General features: G+C 49.3%; 1 protein-coding gene across 1 annotated transcript in view; it reads left to right on the top strand.

The window, feature by feature from the left end:
* LOC100076175 (protein FRA10AC1) overlaps positions 1-20793 on the top strand; it is a 51568-nt gene extending 30775 nt beyond the window's left edge. Inside the window, exons 9-14 of the mRNA XM_029061094.2 lie at positions 6095-6208; positions 8326-8368; positions 10099-10217; positions 12089-12127; positions 19030-19114; positions 20438-20793. Coding sequence (XP_028916927.1) covers positions 6095-6208; positions 8326-8368; positions 10099-10217; positions 12089-12127; positions 19030-19114; positions 20438-20480 — 443 coding nt within the window. The 3' untranslated portion in view covers positions 20481-20793. The remainder of the gene's footprint in view (positions 1-6094; positions 6209-8325; positions 8369-10098; positions 10218-12088; positions 12128-19029; positions 19115-20437) is intronic.

Raw genomic sequence — 20793 nt, 5'->3', positions numbered from 1 at the left:
TTCATACCCCATTTGGAATATGATGAGAATTCTGAAAATGGCAGTGGGCATTCTTAATTGGGGAATGAAAATTGAGGGCTAAGCGAAAAAATGCCAAACCAAGTCTCATTTCCCACTGAAGATCGTGGAAAGGGCACTGATGCATTCCTAAGGTCCAAAACATGGATCAAAATGATATGAAGATGTGAAGATGATAAAAAAAAGTAGTTAACGCTACCCATTAACTTCCGTGATCGGGTAGCCACGTAAATATGTACGAAAATAATTTAAGCAGTCAAGCATCGACCTATGTGCGTAGAATAACGATAGTTGCTGTCTTCAAAAGCTTCGCTGCGTTGATTTGCTGCTCCCCCGAGTTCAGACGTTCCCGGACATCTAACTTAACTGTCAGACTTATTCGATGTGTGTCCCTTGCAGACCCAGCCTCTGCTCAAAAAGCTTCCAGGCTGCTGCAGGCCAACCTATATACATCCCTGTTGCTCCCCAGGACGTTGGTCCTGAGCTGCTTTATCTAAGCGTGGAGATCGTGTTACTCCCTGGACTGGGTGGTAGCTCTTTGAGCGACAGCAAACTTAAATGCAGAACCCTACAGCTGCGTGCTTTGGTGGATCTCCCAACCTTCTGTCTCTCCCCGCTTCAGTCCGCTGCCCTGGCTTAGGGCAGAAGCAGAGTAAGGTGAGAGATTGGTGTTGACCAGTGGTTTGGTTGTTGAAGGCCTGCTTGACAGATGGATACCGTTACTAGTTTTGTCAATGGTTGTCCATTTGGCGTTTGGTTTTTTTGACTTGCAACTGGGGCATTACCATGAAGAGCAGTGAGCAGTAATGCAGAACTTCCCCAGTTTAGGATCACCCACAGTGAAACGAAGCCAGGGATATAACTTAAACTGTTGTCCGGTGGCTTAGTGCAACACCCCCACCCATCCGGGCCGCGTGATCTGGCTGAAGGCCGGAGGTCAGGAGATCCCAAAGATAACGAAGCTGATCCAACCCTTAAAGACTAACAGCTGGAATCCCCGTAGATTGCCAATCTCCCTGTGGATGGGGCTCATGTCTACCAACTTGACCAATATTGTACTCTCCCGAGGGCTTAGTACAGTGATTCCCAGGTGATTGCAAATCTGGAATCAGTCAGTGGTATTTATTCATTCATTCATTCATTCAGTAGTATTTATTGAGTGCTTATGTGCAGAGCACGGTACTAAGCACTTGGAATGTACAATTTGGCAACAGATAGAGACAATCTCTGCTCAGTGATGGGCTCACAGTCTGATCTAGGGAGACGGACGGCAGAGTGAAACAGAATGAAACAAAAACAAGACAACATTATCACCATAAATAGAATCAAGGGGATGTACACCTAGTTAACAAAATAAATAATATATACAAATAAACACAGTGCTGAGGGGAGGGGAAAAAAGGAGGGGGAGGAGTAGAGGGTGGAGGGGGGGAGCAGAGTGAAAGAGGGCTCAGCTGGGGGGAGGTGAAGGGGGAAGGGGGGGGAGCAGAGGGAAAGGGGGCTCAATCCGGGAATGCCTCTTGGAGGAGGTGAGCCCTCAGTAGGGCTTTGAAGAGGGGAAGAGAGTTAGTTTGGCGGATGTGAGGAGGGAGGACATTCCAGGACAGCGGTAGGACGTGGGCCAGGAGTCGACGGCGGGATAGGCGCGAACGGGGGACGGTGAGGAGGCGGAGCGGCAGAGGAGTGGAGCATGCGGGGTGGGCAGTGGAAAGAGAGAAGGGAAGTGAGGTAGGAGGGGGCAAGGGGATGGAGAGCTTTGAAGCCAAGAGTGAGGAGTTTTTGTTTCGTGTGGAGGTTGATAGGCAACCACTGGAGGTTTTTAAGGAGAAGAGTGACATGCCCAGAGCATTTCTGCACTTAATGTGCGTGGCACACTATATTAAGCGCTTGGGAGAGCATAATATAACAGATTTGATAGACGCATCCTCTGCCCACAATGAGTTTAGAGACTAGAGGGAAAGAGGGGAAGAGAAGTTCATTATGGTCAAGGAATGTCTGCCAATTCTTCTGTATCGAACTCTTCCCCAGCCTTTAGAGCAGTGCTGTGCACACAGCTCTCAATAAATGCCCCTGATTGATTGAAGAGATGGATCGGTGAAATGGTGGGAGCAGGGGAATCCACTGGTAGGTGGGAGCGTCACAAGTGGGCGACCATGAGGAGGCTTACTTGGGTTGAGCAGAGACCTTGGGGTGGAGTGGGAGAAAAAGGCAGCTGAGTGGCAAGAAGCTGGTGAGCGAAACACCTTGAATCCAAGAGGAGATTTGGTTTAATATCAACGGCAACAGACGGTCACCGTCGGCTTTTGAGGAGCAGGGTGTGTGGGTCAGGAGTCGGGTAGAATCGGGAGTCGGGAGGAAGGAAGTTGGAGGCAGAGGGGAGCTGCCAAGGATGCAGACGTAGTCGGCCGGTTGTGAAGCGCTAAGGCCCGGGACCGTAGGACTGGAGGGGAGGAGCAGGGCAGTCAGTAATCCTCCGGAGGAATTGGCAGGGCTCACTGATGCACTGGATGTAAATGACGGAGAAAAGCCTTCCAAGATCAAGGTTTTAAGCACAGAGAACAGAGCGGCATCAGCATTCATGGGAAATATGGGAGGAGATTGAGTTTTTGAAGGGAAGATAAGTTCAGGCTTAGACTTGAGTCGGAGATGCCACAGAGAAATCCAGTGAGGACGACGTCCAGGAACTAGGGAAGGTGGGCATTTGAGAAGGGGAGAGGTTGGGACTGGCAGTTTCATTTTAGGAGAAATCCTCAGCACAGACCTGACTTCTGAGTCAACAGTTCGGCCCATTTCTCTTCTTGCTGCCTCGATGGATAGATAAAGTGATATGATTAAGTCAGTGTTTATTTAGAGATGAGATTGCAATTTCAGCCCGACGAACTTCCTTTCATTGATTTCTTTCACTGGAGTGAAATGTATTTTAAACTTGGCTAAAGAGAACAGATCCCGTATCAAGGTGCTGCCTTTTTGCAAGAGTTTGGTAAGTTATAATAATAATTATGGCGATGGCATTTAGCGCCAAGCTCCCCACTGAGCAACGGGGGAGATTCAAGATCATCAGATCGGACACAGCCCCAGTAAAATAATAATAATAGTAATACTAATTTTGATATAGGTTAAGAGCTTACAATGTCCAACCACCGTACTAAGTGGAGACGAGATAATCAGGTCGGACACGGTCCCTTGCCCCCCCGGGGCTCCCAAGAATAGATCTAAAATCCCCACTTTGTAGACGAGGAGACTGAGACACAAGAGAAATGAAGCGACTTGCCCAAGATCACCCAGCAGGCAAGTGGCAGAGCCGGGATTAGAAGCCAGACTTCAGAGACCCAGGCCTGTGCTCTTTCCACCGGCCCGTGATGCTTCTCTGTCCCTGTCCCCCGCGGGGTTCACAGTCTTAGAGAATATTACGTTGCGAACGCGTTATGAAAAATAAGCTTGATTCTCTTCTATCTTGAAGGCAAGCAAATACGGTTTTGTTAGAGTTGAGCTTTTTTCCTACCAACCATGGTTTAGGATATACATGTTTAATATTCTGGATACCAATCTGGCTAACGGTGGATATAGTTTGGAACAGCCAAGGCTGTTCATCAGGCCCCTACTCCCATCATTTCACATTGCCCATTCTGTCCTTGTAGCTGAGGATCCGATGGGGGCCCAGGGTTAAAATGCCCCAAACTCAGTTTCCCCTTATGTTTCGAGCAGCTAAAACCCAGAGGCGTGGTTCTGAGCTCTTCTCCTGATTTCACCGTGATCTTTGTCTTTGATCATGGCCTCCAACGAAAAACTGAGCAATCTGTGGAGAGGACAGGGAAAACCAATTTTATTGAACAGTGAGGTCGTTTTAATTTTGCTGGAGAAATTGGACCTTATGTCGAAATAAATAGCAGCATTAATAATGGGGAAGGGGAACGATTTCCGCACGGTGTATGTTTCTCGAGATGCCGTCGGGCCTCGGGGGTGACGCCTTCATCATCAGCTTCAAGAAGAAAGGTGAAAGATCAGACTTCAGCAGCTCTTGAGGCTTCGGATCAGTCTCCACTGCTGGCCAGGTCCTAGAAGAATATCGCCGACCTCCCACTCACAGAGCCACGGTGGGGAGCCGGAACGGAGAGAGGCCCAGCAGACCCCATCTGGGTACCCAGATGGGGTAGCCAGTTGAAGGCAGAAGTGCTTGGAGCAGCCCCAGAACCTTTGTACAGCTTTCGTAGACCTGACCAAAGAGTCTGACCACCAGCAGAAGAGAGCTGGACCCTGGAAATAAGCTTCCCGAAGGATCAGGGGACAAACAGCCAAACAGTGCAAAAACAAACCCGGCTGCAGAGCGAAGGACAGTCTGGGTACGCCATGTGGTCAAAATTGCAGGCCTCCTCTTTATCTTTTCGACTACACACGCACCCATTAGGGGTGAGAAGCAGCCCGGCCTAGCCGATAGAGTGCGGGCCTGGGAGTCCGAAAGACCTGGGTTCTAATCCCTGCTCCGCCACTTTCCTGCTGTGTGACCCTGGGCAAGTCACTTCACTTCTCTTAGCCTCAGTTACCTCATCTGTGAAATGGGGCTTTAGACTGGGACCCCCCCCCCCCTCCTGGGACAGGGACTGGGTCCGACCCGGTTAACTTGTATCTACCCCCGTGCTCAGAACAATGTCTGGCACATAACAAGAACTTAGCAAATAGCATTAAAAAAAAAAACCCAAACTTTGTTCTCAGTAGCAACTTTTTTGAGTATTAAGACCAGCTGTATATTCAGCTCTCATTTCTCATGCAAGCTTTCAATCTGTCAGTAGTAAATACGTATGTACAGAAGAACTTAAATATCTAAGCACTAAGTACTTGAGAGGCAGGGTGGCCTAGTGAAAAGAGCCTGAGTCTGGGAGGGAGAGGGCCTGGATTCTAATCCCGACTCAACCATTTGCCTGCTCTGTGACGGCGGGCGAGTCGCGTAACTTCTCTGTACCTCAGTTTTCTCATCTGAAAAACAGGGATTCAATTCCTGTTCTTCCTTTTAGACCGTGAGCCCTGTGTGGGGCAGGGACTGTGGCCAATCTGATTGTGTGGTATATGCCCCAGTGCTCAGGGCATAGTAGCCATCAAACAAACACCACAATCAGCACTGTTATTATGAAGCACTTCAAACGTGAAAACCCTGGCTTCCAAGGAGATTAGACACCAGCGGACACGGAAATACAGAAATACTTCATTGTGGTCATCCCCGATGGTCTGGAACTCTATGCAGCAGGATCAGAGGTGGAGAAACCCTAATCCACAGGTCCCTCAGCCTCAGGGTTTCTGTCCCAAGGGATTACCCTGCCATCGGGACTTTTGGGGATTAGGGAAGACAGTTTGCAAGCCTTGGGGTCCCCTGTTCTATTTTATGACACCTCTGTCCCCTCTCCCAACTATGCGAATTTGCACTCCCTTCGCAGAGGGGAGATGGTTCATTCTTGAGGTGGTCAGCGCAGCTCGCTTCATCTAACCCCATCTTCCGGACCTCCAGACACCATCCAGGGACTCAGCACAGTGGCAATTCCAAGCTTGCAGGCGGCAGAGGGAAGAGGGAGAATGCATGAACCTGGAAGATAGGATTGGAGTCGGGAGGTGGAGAAGGGGCTGCTGGTGGGCAGAAGGGACGGGAAGCAGGGAGCAAGCATTTCCTAGCCTGTTTATGCCGATTTGGGGTTGGGCCTGGTCTTTTTAGGCAGGATCAATTTGTCTGTGAGTGTTCTAACCAGAGCTGAGTTATAATTTTACGTCTTCCCCCAGATCTTTCAGAGCGGGAGGCTAGGTTTCCAAATGCGCTCATCCTGTTTTCAACGTACCCTCGTAAAAATTGTTGCCGATTAGTCCATCGCGTGTTTTGCTGGTCATTGAGCGTTTTTGAAAGCCACATCTCTCCAGCTCCTAAATTGCTTCCTAAAATTGCTCCGTGTCTCGGAGAATCGATCTCATTTAAACTAAGTCTTGTTTAAAGGTAGCTTAGAGACAAATTCCAGAGGTTAGGCAAAGCCGTTGACCAGAGACAATTGAAACTCAGCTAATGATTTAACCAGGGTTTACTGTTGACATCTCTTTGCAGGTCAGTTTTTCTGTGGCAATAAATACTGTGAGGCCAAAGAAGGATTGAAGAGCTGGGAGGTGAACTTCGGTTACATTGAGCACGGGGAAAAGAGGAACGCGCTCGTTAAACTGAGTAAGAGGACTGTGTACTCGGACTTAATTTTGCATCACTTCTCCCCTGGGACCATGCTAAGCCGGGATCTCCGGCTGGCCGGGTCTTCGATGGTATGGGACGGCACAGCTCTGAGTGGAAACCGGGCCAGCCAACCCCTGGGTATTCAGTCCAGCTGTCTCTCCAAGGCACCTCAATAATAACTGCTGTATTTGTTAAGCACTTCTGTGTGCTGGAGTAGATACAATATAAGCAGATAGGTATTGATTCCCCATTTGACAGGTGAAGGAACTGATGCCCATAGAAGTGAAGTGACATATCCAAGGTCACAGAGCACACAAGGGACAGAGCCAGGATTAGAACCCAGGCCTTCTCACTCCCAGGCCCCTGCTCTTTCCGCTAGGCCTCGCGGCTTCTCATCCGGCCTCTCCAGCAGTTCTGTCAGCAGCATGCATGAGCCTCTAAGCGCCTAGTAAAGTGTTCTGCACACAAGAAGCGCTCAGTAAATCCGATTGACTGACCGACTCTCCCAGGACCAAGTGCCTGGAGAGGGCCAGCCGCACAGAGGTGCTGGAACCCAGTCAGCCCTCCAGCATCGAGCTGGCACCAGCTCGTCCCTGCTGGGATTCCCACAGCTGCCGCTTAGTGGGCCGATATGGATATAATAATGTTGGTATTTGTTAAGCGCTTACTATGTGCCGAGCACTGTTCTAAGCGCTGGGATAGACATAGGGGAATCAGGTTGTCCCACGTGGGGCTCACAGTCTTAATCCCCATTTTACAGATGAGGGAACTGAGGCACGGAGAAGTTAAGTGACTTGCCCACAGTCACACAGCCGACAAGTGGCAGAGCTGGGATTCCAACTCATGAGCCCTGACTCCAAAGCCCGTGCTCTTTCCACTGAGCCACGCTGCTTCTCAGCATGCTGAGAAGCTTCTCATGGGCGTGCTGCGGGGCCCCGACACGCATTGTCCAAAATAAGCCTTAAGCGATTGCACCGTCCCTCTGAGAAGCCGCGGTAGCGGGCAGAACAGCGTGGAGAGTCGCCCTCGGGAATGCCAGAAGCCCTTAAGGAAGAACCAGGGCATTAGTCTATATGTGTGCCCCAGGACACACACAGATTCTCTTCGACCGCTCCCAGGCAAAGTCTGCTGCCAGCTGGGCCTGGCATCCTTGAGAATGAAAGTGGTGTTATAGACCTACCTAAAGGGCATAAAACGCCTTCTCCATGGGAAAGGCTGACAGGTGAGAGCCATGGGTGATTCTCCCTCTTCGTTTTAGCTCAAACGCTCAGCCTCCTCCTTCCCCTCTAATCATTTTTCCACAGCTGCACGTTGTATGTGGGAATTTCCCCTTCAGCATCCTCCTCCTTTTCTGATGAAGTGGCTGGGAACAGTATAAATGCCTCAAAGTCAGCGGCAGGAGAGAGGGCCCAGGAAATCCGATCTGTGAACAAGGGCCCCTCCCTCCACCCCCTCTCCCTCACACCTGGCTCCTCCTCTCACACTCTTCCCATTAGTCCTTCTATCTTAAACAGTACAGTCTTTCTCTCTAGCCTATGCAAGAATTTATGGAAATTCCTAGCTCCAGCTGGGGAGGATTCCAAGGGCACAACCCTCTTTTCTGGGATGAAAGGGAAGCGGGAGGGTTCTGGGGCAGGATGGCCAGGAGGACCACCTGACCCTTTTGGCCCAGGTCATCACCAGTTGGCCTGTTTCCCTGTGTATCTGAGGGAGGGGTGTGTAGGTGTGAGCTCTCTGATGACGCTTGCCAGTCCCTAGATGGTTGCCTGATCCAGTCACCAAGCCCGTCTCCACCCCTTATCCCCGTCCCCAGCTGTCCTCTGCCTTCCTCATGCCCACCTTCCCTCCTCAGAGATTTCCCTCACTCTTAGCCTCCTAGCTTCCCAGCTGGTCTAAGATTCTCCACTTTCTCCTGCCTCAACCTCAGGTACGTATCCCAGGCCCCCCCCCCCCCCAATGGTTCCTCAGCTCTGCCTTCCCTGGAACCCCATGGGGATATGCTTAATGAGTGAATTGACTACTGCACAGAATCATTTTTCTGGTTAAATACGGTGTGGCTTACCTATTACCCAGACTGTGGTTCCGATTAAATGTTTTCTGTCTGTTTCTTTTAGGACTTTGCCAAGAGTGTTCCTTCAGATTAAACTTTCACCACAGGTAATTGAGGGTTTCCTTTCCTCGATAGCGTGCCCGGCATGCCTACTGTTGGGTCTGCTTGAAGCAAGACACCGCTTTCCAAAGAGCTTTTCTAGTGGAAATTCTTCTTGCGGTCTGCTGAACCGCCCTGAGGCGGATCTTCCCCAGACCCCAAATGCTAAGGAGATGGGGATCACTTCCTGCTTCAAGAGCTTGACCGGGATAACCAGATCTCAGCAGACCCTGCGGTTGACAGAGGGCAGTGTTTCCTGATGCTGAGCCGACTGACTCTGACCCTATCCCGTAATAGAGGGATTAAATTTACGGGGTACTCGGGTCCCTATTGGCATGAGGGAACGTGGAGATGGAGACTTGGGTTGGGATTTGGGGCAGACGGGAAATGCGCTTCTCTCCAGCCGGCTCGAGTTTTGTTGAGGGCGCTTAAAAAGAGCCTGGTGGGAGTGGGACACATACCCTGGGTCCAGAGACATGGTCCAGAAGCTGGGCAAATGCTGTCCTGAAAACCAGTGTGGGTTCAGATCAGCTTTTAATTGCTCTGTGGAGGCCGGGGAGGGGCTGTTGGCTAGTGTTTTCTGGACTTGAAGCTCACTGTGTGCAGGGAACATGTTTACCAACTCTTTTGCATTCTCCCAAGTGCTCTGCACACAGTAAGCACTCAATACTTACCCTGGATTGACTGCTAATGCCAAGCCAGGTAAAATAAATACGCTTCTGGGATTAGTTGGAGAACACCTTGGCCTTTGTGATGAGTTGGATTCTCCCCTGCCTTGAGAGATGGGACACTCAAATCCCCTGGGCTGACTGATGGGGTGAGTTGAAACCACATATTTGAAAACAAAACAAAACAAAAAAACCCTCATTATCCTCTGGTGGTATATGCCCGCACAACTTTAAGGAAGGAGGAGAATTGAGCTCAATGTTTCTCAAAATGCTGTAGGTGAAAAATTTTAAAACAGTCACTCATCCTATCCCACCTGGATTACTGCATCAGCCACCCTGCTGACCTCCCTGCCTCCTGTCTCTTCCCAATTCAGTCCATAAATCAGTCTTCCGCCCGAATCATTGGATCATTTTTCTATGAAAACGTTCAGGCCATGTTTCCGCACTCCTCAAGGACTTCCAGTCGCCCATCCGCTTCCACTTCTGACAGAAAGCCCTTACCATCGGCTTTAAAGCACTCAATCACCTTGACCCCTCCTACCTCACCTTGTTGCTCTCCTACTGAGACCCAGCCCACGCACTTCACTCTTCTAATGCTAAACTTCTCACTTTGCCTCTGTCTCGTCTATCTCACCCTCAACCCTGCACACAAATCCTGCCTCTGGCCTGGAACACCCTCCCTGTTTGTGACCGAAAGACACTCTCACACCTTCAAAGCCATATCGAAGGCCCATCTCCTCCAAGAGACCCTCCCCGACTAAGCCCTCTTTTCCTTTTCTTCCACTCCCTTGTGTGTCTCCCTGACTTGCTCCCTTTATTCATCCCCCTCTCCCCCCAGTCCCACAGCACTTAGGTACATATCTGTAATTATGTGTATTTATATCAATCTCTTTCTCCCCCTCTAGACTGTAAGCCCATTGTGGGCAGGGAATGTGTCTGTTATATTGCACTCTCCCAAGCAGTTAATACAGCGCCCAGCATACGGTAAGCATGTTGACTGACTGACTGAAACATTTCTTTGAGTTGGTTTCTGATCTGTCACTTTTTAAATTTCTGTTTTCGATCTAAAGGAGAAAAGAAGTCAAGCCAAAAAAGCAGAGAGCCGAAACAAATAACGAGGGGTTATCACTTAAAAAGCCCAGACTATCATCTTCCAGAAAAAAGAGTTCCAAAAGGAAGGAAGACCGTGGTAAGAGGAAATTAGTGCCTGAAACCTTTACGTTCTTTCGTAGGTGGTGGCTCCTGCCAGATGATTAGCTGTAGGGCTTTCCGTGGGCTGGCATTCCTTGCAGGGAATACTTCCAGAGAATCAGGGCCTTGAATATTGTCACACCCTCTTTGGATTAAGCCTGAGCTGCAGATGACTACATCTCTCAATGGGTCTGGGCATATGGCAATATCCTCTTTGTCTCTACCCCAGCTTAAATGGGCATGTCACTTCCCTCCTCAAAAACCTCCAGTGGTTGCCTATCAACCTTCGCACGAAACAAAAACTCCTCACTCTTGGCTTCAAAGCTCTCCATCACCTTGCCCCTTCCTACCTCACCTCCCTTTTCTCTTTCTACTGCCCATCCTGTACACTCCGCTCCTCTGCTGCTCACCTCCTCATTGTCCCCCTTTCACTCCCATCCCACTGTCGACCCCTGACCCATGTCCTACTGCTGTCCTGGAATGCCGTCCCTCCTCACCTCTGCCAAACTAACTCTCTTCCCCTCTTCAAAGCCCTACTGAGAGCTCGCTTCCTCCAGGAGGCCTTCCCAGACTGAGCCCCCCTTTTTCTGTGCTCCTCCTCCCCCCTCTCCCGCCCTCTGCTCTTCCCCCTTCCCCTCCCCTCAGCACTGCGCTTATTTGCATATATTATTTATTACCCTATTTATTTTGTTAATGAGGTGTATATATTTTCGTGATTCTATTTATCTTGATGATATTGTCTTGTTCTGTTTAGCTTTGCTGTCTCCCCCATTTAGACTGTGAACCCGTTATTGGGCAGGGATTGTCTCTATCTGTTGCCGAATTGAAAATTCCAAACGCTTAGTACAGTGCTCTGCACAAAGTAAGCGCTCAATAAATACTAATGAATGAATGAATGAATGAATGAAAGTAGATGTCTGCTGACCACACTCAGGGCTCAATTGTACCACCTTTGCCCAATCCTCTCGTTTCACTAGCTAGGGCACATCCCGCTAGTTCCCTGGGAGCTTCTTGAAGGTAAAGGAGAAGAAAGTGAAATCTCAGTCTGTCCTTTCTGGGTTAGCCTGCCATGTGGAGCCAGGGATGGATGTCTTAATGTGCTTTTCAGTGCCTGTTGAATGTGGATGTTTGGATCAAATGCTGAGATGCAGCCCATTCCCCCCACACTCCCTCAGCTTTTCTGCCTCTCCTCAGAACCGCTTCCCCTCTCCAACCCCCAAGTAGAAGCCCTACTTCTGCAGGTGGGAGGAGGCAGTGATTTTACTCAGGGGTGGGAGTGAACATGGAGTTCAGGTCCCAACTTCCTCAGTGAATAACAGGCCTGACCACACACTTTTCCCAGTTGGCTTCTGGGCTGCCCGTGAACAGTGGTTTACTTAGCCTGCTGAGGAGAGAAGCATTTTCCTTGGATAGGTATTCGAAGTTACTGTGATCCCCTCAATGAGCTCTCCACCACCCCAAGCCAACGAATATTGGTCTTCTGAACCCAAGAAGTGGGCTGGGGTCACAAACTCCCAGCATCTGCCTCATGAGTAAAGCACATGGTTAGTTGTGGGCCCAGCATTGAAGGAAACTCACCTCTTCCAGGAGGTTAGGCAAGAAGTAGAGTAGCAAGCAGCAGGAGCAGGACAGAGAGAAACTAGCAGGTAGCTGCTGTGGTCGCCACCGTCATGGCTTCTAAGCTCTTCCGCCTCCAGCTTTTGGCCACTGCGCCCACGTGGGCGGCAGCAACCCTAGCATCTCTCCTTTTCAGTGAGCGTCGGGAAGTGTGTCAATATCTGTTACCTTTGGGCCGCCCTGCCTTCATCACCAGAAGAGAATCACGGGGAGTTTGGCTGGTTTATTTAGAGAGTGTTTTCTTCTTTCTAGAACGCTTGCCGGCGAAGAAATCAGAAGAGTCTGGAAAAGGTGAGTAATCCGGCGAGATGACGTGGGACCGTTGTTGGCCTTTGGGGAATCGTTTCCATTTCTGTGCTGGCTGGCTGGCTAATCTGAAATGCTGTTTGGGTGTTGCACCCTAAATGTGTTGCAGTTAAAACATGGGACTGGATGTGGTCTTGAGGAATACTTGTTGGCATAGACTCGCAGATTAGTTTACTAATTCAGAAAGGGAAGATAGGAAAGTGGAAGAAAAACTAATAATTGGGGAAAATTGGACAGCGTTCGAGCTAGTACTTGGGCTTTTGACCTATCTGTTGTTTCTGAACTGTTTTAAAAGTGGAAAAGATTAGAGCAGAACAGGCAGTCACCCTAACAGGTAGCAGGAAGGTTGACAGGTAGGCTGTCGGGGGCCGAGGATTTGAAAGGGAATGTGATAGCAAATGTCAACAGAAACGTTTTTAAAACGACTGGATCCAACAGAAGTTGGTTGGGGTTATTAAAATGGTACAGACCAAGCAGTAAAAGTATGTTGATCAGACTTCCTAGCTTGTCCACAAGCACTGCAACTTTATATGGAAATGCCATGAAGGGTTCTTATTAAAGGAAATGCTGTGGCCAACCATTTTAACAATCCATCGATCAGTCGCATTTATTGAGCATTTACTGTGTGCAGAGCTCTGTACTAAGAGTTTGGAAGAGTACAGAGAAGCAGCATGGCATAGTGGATAGAGTGCAGGCCTGGGAGTCAGAAGGTCGTGGGTTCTAACTAATCCCGGGCCCGCCTCTGGTCTGCTGCCTGATCGTGGGCCCTTCGCTTCTCTGTGCCTCAGTTACCTCATCTGTAAAATGGGGATTGAGACCACGAGCCCCACACGGGACAGGGACCGTGTCCACCTCGTTTTGCTTGTATCCACCCCAGCACAAAGTAAGCGCTTAACGAATACCATCAATATTATTATTACAATCTAGCAGAGTTGGTAGATACATTCCCTGCCCACAGTGAGTTTATAATCTAGAGGGGATGGGTCAGAAAATGTCTGCATCCATTGATGGACAGGCCTAAGTCACTTAATTCCAGAGCGGCCCCCTGCAGAAAACTGCCTCCCTAAAGCCAGAAGCCAGCTCCTGCTCTCCTTCATTCCTCTGAATATCCGGCGGGGACCCCCATCCCTCCTCCCTTCCCTTTTGCAGAGCTGCCCGGATACCCCGGGGACCTAGGAATTGGCTCTGACTCAGGGGCCAGGGTGAGAAAAGAGGAGTCTTCCCCACCCCCTCAGCGGTGGTAGCTTCCCCTGTCGTTATTATCGTTATTGTCGTTATCACTGTACTTGTTAAACACTTACTTTATGCCAAGCACCGTGCTATGTGCCGGAGTTAGTATGAGATAGGCAGATGGGACTAAATTCCACATTGGGCTCACAGTCTAAGTAGGAGGGAGGAGGATTTAATCCCCATTTTCTAGATGCAGGAACTGAGACATAGAGAAGTTAAATGACTTCCCCAGGCTCACCCACCAGACAAGTGTCAGAGCTGGAATTAGAACCCAGGTCCTCTGACTCCCAGGCCCGTGCTCTTTTCACTAGGTCACACTGCTTCCCATTTGGGACCGGGTGGGAGGAGGGATCGTTGGCATTTTGCAAAAGAAGAAATACAGCTTAGAATGGGGAAGGGGCTGTGAAGATTCAGTGGTGGAATCGGGACTGGCTTTCCGTTTTCCCGACTCCCCTCGTGCGATCCCTGGGATCACTTTGAAGCAGCTGACACAAAGAAGCCAGAGGCGGGGGTCATCAGTTGATCAATCAGTGTTTTTTATTGAGTGCTTACTCTGTGCAGATCATTATATTTTGCGCTTGGGAGATTTCAGCACATCAGAGTTTATAGTCTGGGGGGGAGATCGCATTGATTCTTTACCAGTTCAGTGGAATGGGGGCTTTAGGCATTTTTTTTCCCCCATAGTACAATTTTAGAGCTGGGCATCCTGTTGACCACCCTGCTGTCTTGTCTGTCAGGGAAGGGAAAATAGGTTTATTTGCCCTGGGACTTTTATTTGGATGCAGATTTAGGGGAAAATAACAGTTGTTCTCTCTCCCTGTTTTTTTCTTGGAATTCAAGGGCAGGAACAAAGTCCCAGCCCTTCTGTTGGTACATGGATTAGTGCCCTGCAGAGCAGAATGCCAACAGCAGTGAAAAGCTGAGAGAGCACGCCTCCCTCCCCACCCCCAGCAAATCAATACCTCTTTATCTTCCCCTTGCATTACGCCGACCAAGATTTTGCACTGGTCAGCAGCATTCGAGTCAGTTTCTATTTTCAAATGATGGTGGTGATTTCAGTCCAGAAATCACTTGTTAATTATGGTAGTATTCATTAAGCTCTTACTAGGTTTCAAGCACAGGGCTAAACCCTGGGATTGGCAGACCAGATATTGGCCCTTAAGGGACTACCAATCTGAGAGATAGTGAACGTACTGTGTGACCAGGTTTACATCAGCAAAGGGAAAAGAATTAAGATGATATCAATATTATTCACCTTTGACTATCCAAATAATTGAGTCTAAAATAGGTTTGGGCCTGAATTACAATAATAATAATAATAATTGTAATCACAACTGTGGTGATTAAGTGCTTAGTAGGTTTTGAACACTCTAAATGTACTAAGCACTGGGGTAGGTACATGATAATCAGATCGGATGCTGTCCCTGCCTTACATGGGGGTCACAGTCTAAGTAGGAGGGAGAACAGGAATGGAATCCCCATTTTACAGATGAGGAAACTGAAGTGCTGAAAAGTTAGAAGACTTGTCCAAAGTCACATAACAGAGGCAGATGGCAGAGCCGGGATTAGAACTTGGGTCTGTCTTGGCTCCTAGACCTAGAATCTTTCCTCTAGTCCATGTCACCTCTCTCCAGCTATCGTTCAGGATGATCTAGATATTTGTCTGGAAATGGTAATCCTCTACTCCGTCCTCCCTGGACATGTCGGGTTGGGAAAGGACGTGGCTTTCCGAAGTTGCTTCTTGCAAGGAATCGCCTCCAGCAAAACACCGCCAGGGAAATCCCCAAGAAGCACCTTTTCCTTTTCTGCAAACCAGAAGCTGAGCCTCTCCTGCGAGGCTGCGAAGGCTGCCCTGCTGTTCTGCTTCCATTCATTCATTCATTCAATTGTATTTATTGAGTGCTTCGTCTGTGCAAAGCACTGTACTGAGCTTCCCCACTGCCTCGTTGGCCTGCTGGGTTGGTCGGTCTGCCGCAGTCTTGACCGTCTCGCTTCTCATTTCACCCTGCCAGCCGAATATGGCTCCAGCTGGCTCTTTTCTATGGAGAGATGGGTTGTCCGGGGCAGGTCTTCCTCACCTTTCCCACTAGGCCTCCTTTCAAAAAAAGGAGCACATTGCTGTTGTTTTTCGGTCCGTCTATCTGGGCAATGGGAAAATGGGAAGGTGGGTATCGGGGTGAGAGGAGAGGTTTTGAGGGCCCTCGGTGAGGATGGCTTTTTAACAAACTGGCTCCTGACACTGATCTCCCCAGTGTCTCCCAGTCTGGGGTGATGGGTACTTCTCTGCCTCCTAGGGGCCCCTTGGACTTTCTCCCCCCACCTCTCCACCCTGAGAGTCCACACAAACCGGTCCTTGTTAATGCGTTGGTAACTGGAAACTAAATAGCATCTTCCTTCTGGCTTAAAACATCTTTGCAGGCCACAGGGAGAGATAATAATGGGAATGATCAAGAGTCCCCTACTGGCCCCTTGTTTTGTAAAACTCTTTGTCTTGACTGAACCAGATTGTGAACCCCCAAAGAGACCATGGCTAATTCCAGCCTGGGTGTTCTCTCCCAGCATTTGGAAGGTGCTTTGCACACAATAAGTGTTAAATAAATACTATCACCCATTGTTAGTACAAGTTTTAAAAGTGACTTAGAAGCAGGAAAATCACCCTTTTCTCTAAGTCTGCCCTCTCTCCTCTCTTAAAAACACTTCTCAGGTTCCTACCCCTTCCTTACTACTGCCTTCAACCTTTTACTTCTTCTGCTTGGCCTTCAAACATGCACAGCCACCCCCTTTTCTAAAAAAAAAAGTCTCTGGATCCTTCGGCCCCCTCCACTTCTCACCCCATCTCCTTCCTCTCTTTTCCATCCAAAGTCCCCCAAAAGGTTTGTTTTCTTCATCTCCTCTCCACCGTCTCTTTTTGATCCACTGCTTTTGGGTTTTCACCCCGCTTCACTTCCCTGAGACTCCTCTCTCAAGTCACCAATGACCTTCTCCTCTCCCCATTCTATGGGGTTTACTCTGTCCTCATCCTCCTCATTCATTCATTTCATTCATTCATTCATTTGAGTGCTTACAGTACAAAGCACTGTACTAAGCACTTGGGGAGAGTACAATATAACAATAAACCCACCCTCAACATTGTCCACCTTCCCTTCCCCATGGAACGCTAATAGATCTGGGTTTGGACCTTGTGATGTGCACCTATTAGTAGTATTTATTATGTGCAGAGTCCTGTACTAAGCACTGGGAGAGAATACGGAGTTGAGAATTTGGCACATTCCCTGTCTCTGGCTCTTCTACTCTTCGCTTCATCTCAGTTTCATTTGCTGGTTCTTTCTTCCGTCTCTCATCCCCTAACTGGGGGTGTCGTGCGAAATTCTGTTCTGGTCCCCCAGTCTTCTCGCATTTCCCTCACTCTCTTGGGGAATCACCAGCTCACCACCTCGCTGCGGATCGTTCCCTCCATAGTCTATCTCTTGGCCTCAACCTCTCTCCCAGTGCCTTCTCTTGCCTCCAGGACATCTTCCCTTGAATGGCTTACCAACACTTTAGACTCAACTTCTCTAAAATTGAACTTCTCATCTTCCCTCCCCCCCCACCCCTTTCCTCCTCTGTTGATGACACCACTGTCCTCTCTGTCCCTGAAGTCAGCAACCTTCAGATCCTCCTCTACCCCTCACCATCTTCCAGCTCTTACAATCAGTTCTCTGCTAAAAGCTGCCCATTCCTCTTCAGAATATTTCCCAGATTCTTCCCTGCCCCTCCCCTCAAACAGCTGCTACTCTGATTCAAACACTCAGCGAATCATGGTTGGATGCTCTTATCGGACTCTTCACTGGTCTCCCTGCCTCCAGCCTTTCCTCTCTTCTGGCCTGAAACGTCAGTCAGAATACTTCTCTCCACTTCTCAGAAGCCTCCAATGGCTTTCTCTGCATAAAACAGAAACTCCTTATCTTTGGCTTCAAGAATCTCCAGCAGCTTTCTCTATCTGATATTCACCTTCACTCCTTCTCCCCAACTGACACTCTTGGCTCCTCCTGAGGTCCCGCAACTGTACCCCACTCTCTCCTCTTCTGCTTCCAACCCCTAACTCACTATTTCTCCCCACTCCCCATCAGCCCATAGCCCGGAATTCCCTCCCCGACAAATCTCAGCCCTCCCCATCTTCCAAGTAAATTCCCCCTTCCAGGAAATCTTCCCCCAATTAATTCCTGACAGTCATCCCTTCCGGTTGGGATGACTTGCCCTGGGGGGCAAAGTTGCATGTGGGGTACTGGGGTCGTGGCCTGTGGGGTTGGAGGGGGGAGGGAAACAGTGATGAGGGGAAAGGAAAAAGGAAAGAGGAGAAAGAGAGCATTTATATGTGAGAGAGATATAGACAGACAGTTGTTCCTTACCTCCACTGCTGCTTTTGGGTCTTTGCATGGCAGCTTGGAGGACGAGAAAAGGAGGACAGTGGCCTGGCACCCCGGATAAAAAACAGCCAATTCCCAGTCCCCTGCTCCAAAATCCTGCAGGGAAGGGCTGTCTGCACACTTGGGGATCCTCTGGGAGCCACCGGGAGCCGCCCTGGTGAACGCACCCCATCGGACAGCCCTGTTGGGCCATGCAGCCTCTCAGCCGGGCCTCTTGGCTGTGAGTCTTTCCCTGGGCCACTAGATCTCCCCTACATGGTGGCCTCTCCCCATGGGACCCCACCATTACCAGCCAGAGGGAACGGTCCTTGCCCGGCCCTGGTGAGACCCAGAAAACCAGCAGCACCATTGTTCCGCCGCTTCCGAGTTCAGCCAGGCCCAGCCGGGCACTTGTCCTGGCCTGTTTGCAGCTCACCACCCGTCCCCCCTGCCCCAGGAGAGCGCCCCCAGGAGGCAGCGGCTCACTGTTGCCACAGAGCTGCCTCGTTGGCCTCAAGGAGCGGAATGATCCAATCCAAAAATCTGGTAGCCTCACCCTCTCCATGCTGTGCCCCCCCCCATCCTCAGAGCAGGCCTACACTATACGTTCAAGGGTTTATTTACTCCAGTACTTCATCCCGATATACTCATTTCACTCCTGTCTGATACTTGCTCCCATTGTTTATAAATATTTTGTACATGTTTCCCCCCGCCGAGATTGTATGCTTCTTGAGGGCAGGAGATATGTTGTATGCTTGTGCTCTACTTTCCCAGTGAGTGCTCACCACAATGTGGCTTAGTGGAAAGAGCAGGGCTTGGGAGTCAGAGGACATGGGTTCTAATCCCGGCTCCGTCATTTGTCTGCTGTGTGACCTGGGGCAAGCCCCTCTCTGTGCCTCGGTTCCCCATCTATAAAATGGGGAATAAGACTGTGAGCCCCAGGGGGAACAACCTGATTACCTTGCAGCACTTAGAACAGTGCTTGGAACACAATAAGCACAAATACCGTAATTATCATTATTATTATTATTATTACTGCTACGACCTCTACTGCAGTCTTGGTGATGATAGAAGGGGGAGGATTGCAATATTTTAATTCCTCGGTTTGTTAGTCTGTGTTGGGCACCTTCTGCATGTAGAGCAGTGTACCGGGTACTTGGGAGCATGGAATAAAACTAAATCTGAGGGGATATGTGTCCATTAGTAGCCAAAATATGTGTTTGTCACATCACTATTGTATTTTTCTGAGTTTCAAATGATTCACTGAAACAGATACAGACAGCAGTGACGAAGAAGAAGGACCTTCAGAAGCCGAACTTTGGAAGGGGCCCGTCCCGGAGACGGATGAAAAATCTCAGTGAGTTTTTATATTGAGCGGAAGAGAGGTGGGACGGGGGCCCGTACCACTGACCAAAAGACGGTACTCAGCTCAATCCACACGGGCCAAACCAGGCTAAATTGAGGAGCTCCCAGACCTTTTCTGGTCTGGGGGTCTGAAGTCTGGAGCCTCCAGGAGCTGAGGGGTTGGGCCCAGGTATTCCTGCTGCCTCTAGCCTCCTTCCACAAGCATGCCTCCCTCTCTCTCTTTTCCTGCTTTCCTCTTTTCTTTCTCCTCTGTCGCTTCCGGGGGGCCCGGAAACCCACCAAAACTGAATCATGCCTGCGATGATGAGTACCAGCCTCTGGTTTCTTTTCCTTGTGCTTGGTTGAATACTGAAGTCTTCGGTTGCTAATAATGACGCAGAGAATTTACTCTCTTTTTCAATAAGCAGCCTGCATCTGAGTGGAAAATGGAGGAATGATTTTGACAAGGCTGCTGTAGAGCTCCCTTAGAATACACTGCTCCTGTGTCGCTCCCCCCACCCCGCCGCCCTCCCTCCAGCCCTTTCTTGGGAGTACCTGGACTCCCTTCCTGGGGGGCACCCAAGAGGGCTCTGAGCATCAGGGCTAGACCACCTGGGGCCCCTCGCCTCATCTGGGGAGAACCCAGATACAGAGAGGAAACAGCAACCATATCTCGGTTTGACAAGTTAACTCTGAAACAGATTCCTGCAAACACACGTATATCCAGATGATTTGGTCTGTGCTCGGAGTTCTCCCAGCTGCAACCCGGGCCAGATATATTGGGGGGAATCCAGTCATTTCCCTGCTGCTGGGATTGCCGGGTCTGGGGGAGACGATGAGAGAATCTGAGGTTTGACCCGATGAAGGATTCCCAAGTTCATATTGTCAAGTTGTTAAAGAGTCATTAATGTTAAAATAGCAATATGAAATTATGTGGAAATTAGAATGATGATTTAATCCTAAATGGGGTGCCTTCCCCCCAGAATTTATAATTGTATCTGGTCATGATTGCTATCTAATCCATACTCTTGCCTGTGGAAGTTCCCCAGAACTTGTGACCCAGCCTTTCCCTGCCCCCGGTCCCTGCCCCATTCTGTCCACCACTCGCCTGCCGCCGTGGGCTTCACAGTTCCACGGTATGACTTCCGTGAGACTTGGAAGCCCGCTGCTTTTGGACCTGCGATGGAGCCAGCTTTTCCCCCAGCCATAGTTTCTTCCAGCCCACAATTCAGCACAGGGCCTTCTGAGCATATTTGTTGATTTCCTGGGAAGCGCTAGTGATAAAAAGTGTTGCATGTAATGTAGAGATTTATCCTGTCATTTGCTTTCCTTGCAGGGAGGAAGAATTTGATGACTATTTCCAAGACTTGTTTCTGTGAAACAGGAGAAAAATGCCACGGATTCAGGTGCTATCTGTCGTTCCAGATCTCCTTAGTTTATTGCATGAGCCTGTCTTGCAAAATGGGAAGATACCAGCTTTAGCCAATCCTACTTCTGTTTCCTCTCCCTTACTGAATAACCTTTTTTCCATCAGTTGCTTAGTTTTTTTAAGAAATTATATCTGTCGATTGACTATGCAGTGATGGTTATCTTTATGGTACAATATTTGAGAAAGGAAAGATGTATGTCGGCATATCGCTGAAAGACAATTGCAGATAATCTCTAAATAATAAATATACAATTAGAATGTTA

This window comes from Ornithorhynchus anatinus, chromosome 3 (assembly GCF_004115215.2).
Source record: "Ornithorhynchus anatinus isolate Pmale09 chromosome 3, mOrnAna1.pri.v4, whole genome shotgun sequence".
NCBI lineage: Eukaryota > Metazoa > Chordata > Mammalia > Monotremata > Ornithorhynchidae > Ornithorhynchus > Ornithorhynchus anatinus.
This window is presented reverse-complemented; position numbering and strand designations above follow the sequence as displayed.